This window comes from Caloenas nicobarica, chromosome 1 (assembly GCF_036013445.1).
Source record: "Caloenas nicobarica isolate bCalNic1 chromosome 1, bCalNic1.hap1, whole genome shotgun sequence".
In the NCBI taxonomy this organism is placed as follows: domain Eukaryota; kingdom Metazoa; phylum Chordata; class Aves; order Columbiformes; family Columbidae; genus Caloenas; species Caloenas nicobarica.
Genome location: NC_088245.1, coordinates 49,012,117 through 49,024,770, shown reverse-complemented (window position 1 = coordinate 49,024,770; position 12,654 = coordinate 49,012,117). Strand labels below are relative to the sequence as shown.

The window sequence follows — 12,654 nt, the reverse complement described above, 5'->3', positions numbered from 1 at the left end:
CCAGTACATCCAAGTGGGGCTGACTGCTATGACTCATGATCTTGAGGAGACCCATTCTGTCTTGAAGTAGCGGCAAGAGGCCAAGCACATCTAAACAATCTAGAATGACATTTAACACTTATGTTTTGATACCTGAACTGTGTCCTTGGAGCTCCTGTCCAAGAGATAACCAGTCTCCTAAGTGAGGTAATATCCTCACTTTGTGTAAACTGTCTGAAAGGTATTTTCTCCAACAATTTTCTCTGTAGACTTCTTGTAGCTGAGTATTCACCACAATGTCTGCAAAGAAATGTCACAGAAATAGTGCCAAGCAAAATGAGATGTAGAAGCCTAGAAACAGTCATGATCTATTTTCTCACAGGTATTTTCCATTTTCTTACTACCTCTAAAAAACATAATAACAAACAAGCCAAAATAAGGAGTTCTTCTTTGAAAAGTGAAATAAAAATTTAGAAAACAGATCTCTGCTTCCATTAGATCATCACCTGGGTCCTCACTGAACAGTTTTCTTTTGTTTTAGTCAAGCAAAGCTTTTCAATTGAATTCATATATAATTGTATAAGCTATAGACATTGGAAAGGACAGAAACGGTTTAAGAGATTTTGCATCACATGCTTTCATAGGCTTATTTTGAACTGATACAAGAGTGTTTAAGATCTGATTTGCTCTCCATCCACCCAAGAACGGACAAGCTGCACCAACATTTCCCTCATCCTGTGAATGAATACACTGCTTTCCAAGTATTCTTGTTCATCTTCCATAGATATTAGACCTCTGCCTACTTAGCCTGACTCTTTTTTTCTCTACCTTTTTTTTGTTTTTTGGACTTCAGTAAGCACCTAGTGATTGTCTTTGGATAATTATGTATCTGTATATTCATACACATGTATGGCTGTCTGACAAATGGCAAACTGATTTGGACCAAAAACTGGAATCAACATCTATCCCTTTAGCTTCCTTGTAGTATTTTTCATGTTTTCTTCATATTTAAAATTACTTTTGCTTATATAGATACGTTATGCTACAAAACAGAGTAGCATTTTCAAAGATGTTGCACCTTTTTAGAATAGCAATATTAAGCTAACCTAGAAGGAATTTCTTTCCTTCTCTCTTCAAATGCTGGATTGTAATTTCTTTTGGATTGTAGGTATGGAAAGTAAAACATTGCAATCAAATACGGTAATTCCCCCAAACTCTCAGATCAAAACTCCATGTTATCAGCAGTTCAAAGATATAAAAAGCCGGAGACAGACTTTAACATGAAGGGCTGAAGAGAGCATTCCAGCTGCCTGAGAACTAAAAATAGGAAAGCATTCAGATAGCAAGCAGGTAAAAGCATTCTCAATATTTGGGTAGATCAATGCAAAATATGAATGTTGCTGTACTTAATAGATAAGCAAATGGATGACTTCCCCTTTAGGCTCTACCTGCACTAGTAAATCGCATAGTGGCCTTGACACTAGCAAGTCATCTTTTATAGTATAAATTTATTAAAAATGGCTTTTTCATTATTCTGGCCTGAACTGAACAATTCCTGGCCTTGGTTTAGGACTTACCACTCTCAACGGACAGTTTAAATGAAGCCATCCTGTTTTGTGGGGTAAGATAGACTTACAGGAGAGATGGGGCTAAGTCATGCTAGTTGGTACAGAGCTGTAAAATGACATGATTTCACTTAATAATACAGATGCAGCTTTAGAGTCTGGAATATAACCTGAGCCATCAATAAGAAAATAGACATTCATGTCCTAAGGTCTGCTGACATTAGCTGATCAACCATGTGACTTTTATCAAATTATAATTTCAGTATTTTCACCGTTTTCTTGAAATGTATGTGTATTTGCATGTGTGTGCATATGTCACTCTTGCTTTACACTGAAGTTTTTAAGAATATACATGGATTATTTTTCATTTTCAAAAAAGAAATATGTTCCAGAAATAAGCTCTGATTCCAAGCTTTAGCAGAGTAATAATTTTTAAGTGGAAAAGCTGGTTTCGCTTGGAACTGCTGACACAAACTTAGCTATAGCAGTACTGGTGAGCAACACTGTAATTTAGGTCATGTTCCTATCCCATAGATAACTTTGATAATATGGCTAGCCAGTTGTGGTATAGCAAAATCCATTGCCCCTTTTCTGATCTCTTGAAAGCGGAATGAGACCTTTTTTTTCCAGAGCTGAGCACCACACATTTGTAATAACTTTGCTCATGAGTGGAAGGCATTTACTTTGTGTTTCAGCTGCTAAATATTTGCATTTATTTTGGAACTTTTAGCACAATAATTGAATAACTCTTAGAATACCTGATGTCAGAAAACAATATAAACAGGGCAATCACATTAGAAAGATCCATACCTTTTATAAAAGAGTTTTGGTGAGGCTTTCCTGCTTTTCTCCTATCCTGTTGAGGTTTACTCTTCCCCCTTTCTGGGACTAAGAGAGTTTTTTGAGACTGGCAAATGTTGATGAATGAGCAAGGCTGGTTCTGAGCATATGTGTGAGCCTACATCCTCATGTCTTCTCTGTCCGGACCCATCAGAGATTTGTGCTGTCTCACACTGGTGACTTTTCTATGGAACCGACATGAGCGTCATTCTTTCAAGTAAGTGGAGAATAGATGCACAGGTGATAGCCCACAACATTTTGATTCAAGGCACAGTGAAAGGAAAATGTGTTGTGGGTATGTTCTGCCTGGTTTTCTACCTCAAATTATTTTACTGACTTGATATCTGAGCTTGACCTTGGACCTGCCTCATCAACAAGGATCTGTTACTGGATGGTTGACCAGCCCTGGTTGCAGCCACTGAACCAGCTCTGCTCTTCTTCATTAGGTGCTGTGGGACTGTGCACTTTTCTCATGAGGTTGCTGCCTTGCCTTGCGTAACTACTGGCTCCCAACATTCCTTCTCTTGCACAGCTGTCCTCTCTTGCTGAACACTTACAATAAGCTCAGGGAAAAGACAAGGCTCTGATCTTAAATATAGCTGTCTAGGTGGGCAGAGGTTCTGGAAGAGCATGGTCATGATGGCAAGAGCCTCCTGGTGTACTTGGGGCCCTGGTACTGTGTATGGAATCACAGAATAGTTTGGGTTAGATGCGACCTTTAAAGATCATCTAGTCCACCCCCCTTGCCAAGAGCAGGGACCTCTTTCACTAGATACGGTTGCTCAAAGCACCGTCCAGCCTGGTCTTGAACACTTCCAATGATGGAGCATCCACAACTTCTCTGGGAAACATGTTCCAACGTCTCATTACCCTTAACACAAAGAATGTCATGCTTATATACAACCTAAATCTACCCTCTTTCGGTTTAAAACTGTTGCCCCTTGTCCCTGGCAAAAAGTCTCTCTCAGTCTTTCTTGTAAGCCTTCTTTATATGTATTATATATATAGATATGTTTTATATAAATATGTGTGTGTTTTATATATATCTATATATAGAATATCCTCTAGAATCACTGTAACAGGTCCATGTCTTGTGCTGGGAACTCCAAAACTGGATGTATAACTCCAGGTGTGGAGCGCCTTGACATGCTGGCCATGCTTCTTTTGATGCAGCCCAGGATACGATGGGCCTTCTGGGCTGCAAGTACATGTTGCTGGCTCATATCCAATTAATTTTCCACCGATATCCCCAAGTTCTTCTCTGCAGGGCTGCTCTCAATCCATTCATCACTTAACCTGTACTGACACTGGGTTTGCCTCCACCTTCATGAGGTTCACATTTTATACATTCATGTACTACCACACATGCTCTCATGCCAGCCTAGAAGATGTCTGTGAGGTTGCCAAGTGGCTAGAAATTGCTTTTATCTCCTCTCTCTCATTTGAACTGGGAGACAGGGTGGAGAGGGGTGGGAGGCATCCTTAGCTTCCTTTTCTGTAGGGCAGAGCTTGGGTAAATGGTACTCGTCTTCTCTGACTCTTATTGCTGCTGTCTTTTTCTTTCTCAGCTCTGCAGAATAATCTAAAATCATTGTGCAGTTGTATTTTTCCATAGTGTGAGCACATTCCTTCTGCCTAAGATGTAGGGAACACAACAAACCTGTGGGTCAGTATTCTGACAAGAAAGTTCAAAGGACATATTACCGTATCAGAGTTAATTTAGTCCTTTGATAGCAATAAGAAGCCTAACTACTTAACTCTTTCTATAACAATCAAATTATCTGCATCTGTTGAACAGAAATTCACAGTCTTCTCTATCTCCCTGTAGCCTACATGTGCAGCGACTCCTACTATATACCAAAAATTACTGAGATGTCTTTAAAGAACTTGGTGTTGGAAATGAGCAGTAAAGGATAGAAGAGGGAAAAAAAATACCCAAAAGGTTAATCTTTTTGTTTAATTTTGTTGATGTCATGATGAAACATTAAATCGCCTGAGGTTTACGGTCTCTCAGTCGCTCTCCATTAGCCAACACTTCAAAGACAGTGCTTTGTTTCAAGGATTCATTGCAACATATCCACTTTCTCTTTCCACATGAGAATGATGTGTATGGACCAACCTCTGAAGGATTATTCTCAGAAGTGAATAAGCGTTTTGAAGCATTTCATTTCCCTAGAGTTTCTAACATAGCCAAACATTATTTAGAATTATTGTGTCTTTCATGTTAAGATTATTTTATGCATTCTGAAATTCCGTTTTTTTTCCTGCACTCTAGAATTTGGTTTATTTTTCATAATCTTTTGATTCTTGCAAAGATTCAATACCTTGAAATTAAAAGATGAAAGAATGCATCAGCAGGATACTATGTGATTAGCTTAATTGGTTCTGAGTTTTCCTGTTGAAAGGGCTTTCTAACATGCAGTTAGTAGCACACACATGGTCCCATTTTTCCATGCCTTTATACTGGGATTTGGACACTTTCAAAAAGTTGCTGTGTGGAGAAGCACTAGCCTAATTCGTCTCAATTAAAGTCTTCATCTGGAAGCAATAATATAAGTTGTTCAAATCTGAAGTTTGGAAAAATAGTAGCAAAATCCTTAAAGCTTTTTCATTCAAATATAATATGCAGTTTAATATATTAGTTGAAAATGAATAAAAGGCATAAGTATGATTTATTACAAATCGTATACTTCGAAACTATAGAGTCAATAACATAAAGAATTGGGAAAAAAATGGAACCTTGAGTGATTTCCTGTCAGCTATGAAAATAGAAAGTTTTGTACATTGTGACCATTTGGACAGACTAAGCATATTCTACTGCCCATTCTGCCAAATGCTAGGAGCAACAAATCTACCCATTAATATTTGTGCATATAAGTAAAATAATATGCCATTTATCACCAGATATCGTTACTTGCAGGTGTTCATCTTCTCTCCATTTGGGTATGAGCCAAAGACAGTACCTGGGACAATTTTTTGGATGAAGCTTTTCTGGATGGAGATGGTTTAGATAATTTACTGTTTGTTTGTTTAAAAATTACCCTTTGTATTTAGACAGTGGATAGCATATTTGGTTTAATTTCTCTTCAAAACTAAGTGTCCATCTGTAGATTTCAGTTCTTCTGACTGAAAACACTGGAACTATTCATGTGAGTAAATGCAGATACAAGGCCTACAACATTTGCCATTTTCCAATAACTTCACTATGTTGCTTGCTGCAACCATACATGTGGATTCAGAAACATGACTATTACTATCACTGCTTTTCATCACACTGCAGAGTCTCTGATTTTGTTATTAGTTCCCTTTTTTTTTAATATTATGTTATAATATTAAAAATCTATATGATTAGAGCAATACCATTTTTTCATAGTTTTGTCTACTCTTTCTCCCACAGATATAAGTTAAGTCCCAGTTTAAGCAGGCAGTAACAGAGCATTAGCATTCTTCTGGTCTGGGGACTGAAAACACCCACACGGAGGTAATCTCCCAAGCTTTCAAGTGGCATAATGTACACAATGAGCAAGAGAACAGCCTGACAAAGCAGTTTCGAAGAAACCACAACTTTGTATCTCAGAAAGTTTGGAGTTTAAGAGGCAGGGAGAGGATGATCCTCAGGCACTTATGGTACAATAACAGCCTTGGACTTCCAGAGCAGGAAGCAGAGCAGGAGACCAAGGGCTGGTTTATGTCACTTTAAATGTATCCATTGATGAGTCTAGCCGATTGTTTGTGTTGAGTTTAATTCAAGCACTAAAACAGTTCTTGTGCCTTTTCAGGACATGCACAGATACTTTGTTCTATTACAGCTGGAGCTGCTGGAGCACTGTCAGGGTGATGTTTTATGCTAAATTTTATCAACTATTTTTAGTTCCACTGTTTCAGTTTGAAGTTGATGCACTTCATATTGAACATCTCACAGTTCATGTGTCCCCTTCAGTGCTGTGCAAACTTGTCACTAACATGAGCCTTGATTTCTTTTTCTTTTTACTGAATATATTACTTCCAACTAAACTAGCACTGACTAAACCCCTTCGGTGTTTTAAAATTTGGAATGGAAAAAATGCAACCACTTAGCAATGGCTTGGTAATGACCATGGAAAATAAGGCCATTTCTTTTGAGGGGAAAAAAAAAAAAAAAAAGAAAAAAACCCAACAAACAAACAAACAAACAAACCCACCAGAAATGTTGGTCAGTCCATGTAGCAAAACTGATTTCAGACCAATGTGTACATTCAGAGAGGATGAGCAAAAACACATTCATGTGCAAAGAGTATTTGAATGTACAAAATGGTTATTGATTTCACAGGTATGGACTTTGATTTAAAAGAAAAAAATAATCAAACAGCAGAGTAACTATGTGAATTTGTGTAGGCTCCTTTCATAAAGCCTCAGAAACATCTTCCCTTCTGGTTTTCGCAGTTTTGTTACTGTCCCTCTGTGACACTAGATGGCACTTCAGAGTAGTGGTAGAATCAGAAAGTCTTTTGTAATCTTTTTTAGTTATTTTGCATACAAGATATAGAGGCATTAAAATAATGCGAGCACTGAACAAAAGCAAATTTTCTCAGCTTTCTGCTAATTTTTGTATATAACTCTAAAGTAGCTAGTACTGTCTGTTTAAAAGAAGTAGCAAGCATAAGCAGAAAAAAATTATAACAAAGTGGTTCACAGGTAAGTCAAAAAAGCCAGATTGTGGGCCAAAGAGCAGTTTTTAGAGGATTTGAGAAGTAGTCTGAGAAGGGAACTGAAAAAATCTGTAGGCTTGGAATTCAGAGTAACATGTTATTGCCAGAGATTTAAGAGATGATCCTTTCATGGAAATAAAATTAGATTTGAAGACATTTATACATCACCAATCAGGTATATGATGACAGTCCTTAACCTGGTGGACTTTAAGAGAAACCATCCAGCTCCCTTCTGGCCTTAAGAGTCAAGCATGTATGAAGGAACTAATTGATTTGTAGTCAAGTTCTGAAAAATAACATCCTTTAGCAATATGTCTTTCTGCTAAAAAAAAAAAAGATACTACAAAGGACCTTTCCTTTCTTTTCTTTTCTTTTCCTTTCCTTTCCTTTCCTTTCTTTCCTTTCCTTTCTTTTCCTTTCCATTCCATTCCATTCCATTCCATTCCATTCCTTCTTTATTATTTTCTTTTTCCTTTTAAGTGGAAGATCCATCATTCTGTATTTATATGAAAAGCAGTCTTAAAAGCATTGGGCTTCCCACTGCTTTGAAGTCTTCACAGAATCTATGTGTGGCTAGGGTCTTGTCAGTCCGACATTGTAGGTATGGCTGCACAATTTATGGAAAACCAACAGTGTGTTTACCTTTTGAATTTGTCATGATCTTGCTGTGTTCTCGTGTTATAGGATTTGCTTATTCTGCTTTATCGCATAGGGCTGGGAATCAGGAAAGTCCTATTATCTTTGCAGCCCTCAGTTGTTAGAAGAGAACGTATTTAATGAGGAACAGCTTGTGCTTTACCACAGAGGGCAGCAATCTTGGTATGGGACATACCATAGGTGTTATAGAGGAGGACCAGGCTCAGATATTTTCTTCTGGACTTAAAGTTGCTTCTGGTTTGAAAGAAAAGCCTTAGTATGGAGAGATCTTAAAGCCACGGAGGTAGAAATGGGAAGGTAGTATATATCTTTAACGAAGTGTTAGATAATAAGTAATTGTTATTATTTATTCTATAAGTCTCTTCCTGTAAATTGTATCTGTATCTGATAACCTGAATCGTGTACATACAAACCCTGTGGAGCTGTTCAAGCTAAGGCAATGCCTTTGTTCTCTATTGAAATGCTAGTGCTTAGCTTTCTGCACGAAGTCTCTCTCTGAATAACAGCAGATATCTAACCAAGAACCAAAAAAATTTAACTGGTGATTTTCTCAGGGATTTCCCTCCAGTGACAGAAGGATATCACGTGCTGTTAGATTTATTCAAAAATAACACTCAGAAAATCTGAAATCCAGAAGAAAAACCAGATGCAAATGGGGGAAATCATTGGCTACTATATGAAGATAGCTAACAAGAGTGCAAACACGCTTATTCTATGTAATGGTTTTAGTGATTCACAATAGTTTCTAATTATTTACCACCTGAATAAATGACAACTCTAAAGAGAATATATTCATTTTCTAGAAAAAATACCTATGAGTGTTAGGCATGAAAAAGTTTCTTGAAGTAAGAGAATTTCACACGTAGTGACCATGTCAAAGATTTTCAGTTTTCAAGACTTAATAATAATTAAAGTTCTGACACACTGTGTTATGCTACCAAAACAGAAAATAAAGACAAACACTTTGGAGTTTGCCTGTGTTACATTATCCTTTAATATAAATGACATATAAGTTTTAAAAATTAGAGAGATTGACCTTGGAGTATTAAGAGGCTGCAGAAGATCCTTTTAAGGTGACATTTTTATTGAATATATGTTTAGCTTTGCAGATTGACAGTAGAAATGTGCAGCCTACCTTTGATGTGCCCATTGTTATGGGCTGATGAATCCCAGTTTGCAGAGGGCTTCAAATCAGTCTAAGAAGATACTTCTAGGAATGGTGTCCCAGCAATGTCCAGCTAGGCCTTGCAGTTATTTCACTTCATATTTTGCTATACCTATTATTTTGCTTATAATCTAAATGCCACAAATTCATCAGATGGGGAGCCTGCATATCTCTACTTGACAATTAAAAACATAGTTTAAAAAAACCAAAAACAGTAAAGGATGCTGACAAAGGTACCATGTAGAACAACTGAACAGTGAACTGCTATTATTTTTGGTTTAGAGATATACATGGATTTATGCCAATGACTAATACCATACTCTGCAAGGCAGTCTCACTGAAGTAATTAAAACTGCTCTCGTGACTAAGGTGAGAGGGTTTTGCCCTAGAGAAATGTAGTCATTGAGCTCCAGACATAGGTTACAAGTTTCGTACTGCAGACTACTCATTATTTTGTTCAATAGGATTATGTTAGGCTAATCCTGAATAGCATTGCTCTAGAAGAATGGCAAACTTAAGAGAAGTATGTGTACAATATGAATTTATCTTATTTTTCCCAAAATAATGACATTAGCAACAACTTTATTTGCCTCTGCTAAATAGATACATTCAGAATTAGCTAAGTGTTATAGCACATATTTTTAAACCTCCAGGGCCTGAAATAAATTTAAAGGAGGTAACTCTCACCTTCTCAAGTCTCAAGATGATTTGAGAGTCCTTTTTCCCTCTAGTATTCTTTTTTCTTTTTTTTTTTTTTGGTGTGGCTATAAAATTAACCGCAATTGCTATCTTTTTTTTTTTTTTTTAATATCATAGCTTGACAAATATTTACTCCGAATCTCATATACACTGGAATCTGAAAACCTGTAGCATTCAGCAAACTGAAAAATACCACAGAAAGCATGCTGGAAAAGAAGGCTGAAATAAGTCAGTTTAAAGCACAGTTGGCAATTCTTTTTGGTATGCTTGATCTTGTACATCTGTAATGATTAATTTATTCTAAATCAATGGATCATCTCCACTTTAAAGTGAAGCTTCTGGTATTTGGCATTATTTGTTAGCAACAATTTTTTGAACAGGCCTATTACAACAGGTACTTTAGCTGAAACAGAACCAAACGCCATCTTTAGACATCTATTTATAATTTCCAATCTGTACTGCAGAGCGTTCATGGATACATCGGAAAGCAGAGGGCTGGATTTCCCAGTACTGCACAGGGTTGCTGAAGAGACTCACACCAGAATAGCTTGCCTTTTTGGTATTGTAGCCAAGAGGGCAAAAGTCGTTGATACCGATGGAAGCAATTTTGTTGTTGTGAAGATAAACCACCTGAAAAGCGTAGAAGTGCAGAAGTGAGAATTAGAGCTGCCATGGCACATAAGATAAATAACTTGATGTCAAATGCTTGGTATGTATTGTGCAATGTTTTACAGAGTAAATACCATTTTTTCCAAACAAATGCTTGATTATGCTTTCCTTTTGAAATACCTAGAGTATAACCAGTTAAAAGTAATTTCTACAGAAACAGAAGAAACTGCAAAGCATTCTAAGAACATTACTATGATTTGATCATACTGTAACAAAAAAAGGAGTCAAAGATGTGGCATTATTAATACAGTGCTGTGGTTCAGAAGCATGTGCTGTGTACAAAGAATGTATTTGGTGCTAATTTGCTTCTCTACAGCTCTAATGCTTTTGCTCTCATGAGTGCAACTGTACAGGACTCAGAACCAAAGAAATCACTAAGAGTGATTTAAAATAGCTGATGAATATTACGTTGCTCCAGAATCACTATTTCTGACAATTTTTCCTAAGCTACATGCAAGTGGTGATTTACATTTGGGAATCTCCATTCTTTGGGAGCTTTCTGTCCTGTAAAGTCTTAGTCCAAGTGCAGAAAGATTTTAATTAGTTCCAAGAAGCCATATTTCTAGTTATCCAGCCACACAGACCTCAAAATACTGCATGTTGTGTCTCTTTGCCCTCCTAAAAGCATAGCTTTGTGAGTTACCAAAGGGACTCTTCTTGGGAAAGGTTGCAAAATGTATGTCAGAGTAGAAGTGAAAAAAAAAAATCAACACAAAAAATGTTATTTGAAAGCATTTTATAAGTAAAGAGGAAATTAATGTAGACAAATATACCCATATTTGTTGCATCCCCTCAGACGCACAGACATACAAATGCACACCTCCAGATCTATACACCTCCATAGCCACACTCACACAAAAATCTAAATGTGTCTTCCTGTTGTATGTAACTTTTCCATGCCTGTTCAACAGTTTTGCACAAATACTGTATATGTTTCTGTTCAAGAGTGAATAACCACACAAATACCAATCAGAATCTTTCAACTATTGCTCTTTGAGACAGTATGATAAACTTTACCTGGATATATTTGTGTTCGCCCAGCCCACCAGGTACTCTAAGAAGTTCGTTGTTGTTCAAATGGAGCTCTCTCAGATGAGGTACATTGTTAAGAGAGCCATTTTCAACTGAAGAAATACTGTTGAAGCTAAGACCCAATCTGAAAGAAAAAAAAAAAGAAAAGTTAAACTTTCTCACATAATCATCTTCCTTGGGTTGATTACTTCTACACACTACTGTATAGAACAGACCAGGCTAATTTTCAGAATTATATGTGAGGTACAGAGTCACCACAGAGAACTAGTCTAGATAAACATATTTAAATATAAATTTAATGTCTGATGTGAATTATCATAATTGTCATTATGTCATTCAATTTACGATCATGGTACTGCATAGTTTCATGAGCTATATGACTAATCCCACTGTAAATATGTACTGTGTATCTCCATAGGCACCAATCTTCCTTTAAAAGCTGAATAAGAGGTTCTTGCAGGACTTCAGGAGCACTGGCTGTAACTTTCTTTGTCAAACTGCATAACCCAGGGTGACCAGAACTGTTAAGCTTAAACCTTCACTACACCCTTCTAACATACTTATGTAGTTAGAGCCATGTTACAAACTGGAATCAAGAGCTGAGTCATATGTAATCATCTGTTCAGCAGGACACAGAAGTGGGTTGTACACATTTCTCCTGGGTTCCAGTCCACAGCTTTCACCACAAAATCATCCTTCCTGCTTTATATATCCACATGCTAGGTTTACTAGCACAATTTATGCCTGGTTTGTAAAATCTGGTCCTATCTGTGGATATCTGTATTAATACTATTTCAGTTTGTGAGTACAAAACTATGAAATTTTTTGAAGAGACTCTCATAATTTGCAATGTTCTGTGTTGCAGTAAGGAATTCAGTGATAACTCTACAGGAGTTGTCATCATAAGGAGTCTTGTCCTTTGAGAAAATTATTTCTATAAAGGCTAAACCTACTTGATCTAGGTTGCTTTATTTTTTTTTCCTTAAGCAATCATTTTTTTTCCCATATCTTTGGTAAATTTGGTGAATTTTTTCATTTAAAAGTTATCAGAACAAAACTCCTTATGACTACAAGATTTAGTAAAGCTTGGGGGATTTGAGCCTAAAGAGCAATTTGTTCTGAAGATATACAGAACGTCTACAAAGCATTTCAGTAATGGGTGCTTATAGTGAATATCTTTAAAAGAATTGGGTTAAAAAAAAGTTGGCTAAAGGCTATAAATTCTTGGCTGACACATATCTAAATATATGCTCACTAAATACACAGGTCTATAAGCAGATGTGTCACACCTAGGGAGATTAGCATGAAAAAAGCAGGTTTGACTTCCATGTTGGTCTGTTGAAGCAAAAGTAACCCCTTT

General features: G+C 36.7%; 1 protein-coding gene across 1 annotated transcript in view; it reads right to left on the bottom strand.

Annotated features, from left to right (window-relative positions):
* Positions 1–8,699: 8,699 nt before the first annotated feature.
* The window catches only part of DCN (decorin), a 39,572-nt gene continuing 35,617 nt past the window's right edge, over positions 8,700–12,654 (bottom strand). Inside the window, exons 7-8 of the mRNA XM_065646712.1 lie at positions 11,280–11,418; positions 8,700–10,223 (exon numbers count right to left, since the gene is read on the bottom strand). Coding sequence (XP_065502784.1) covers positions 10,029–10,223; positions 11,280–11,418 — 334 coding nt within the window. The 3' untranslated portion in view covers positions 8,700–10,028. The remainder of the gene's footprint in view (positions 10,224–11,279; positions 11,419–12,654) is intronic.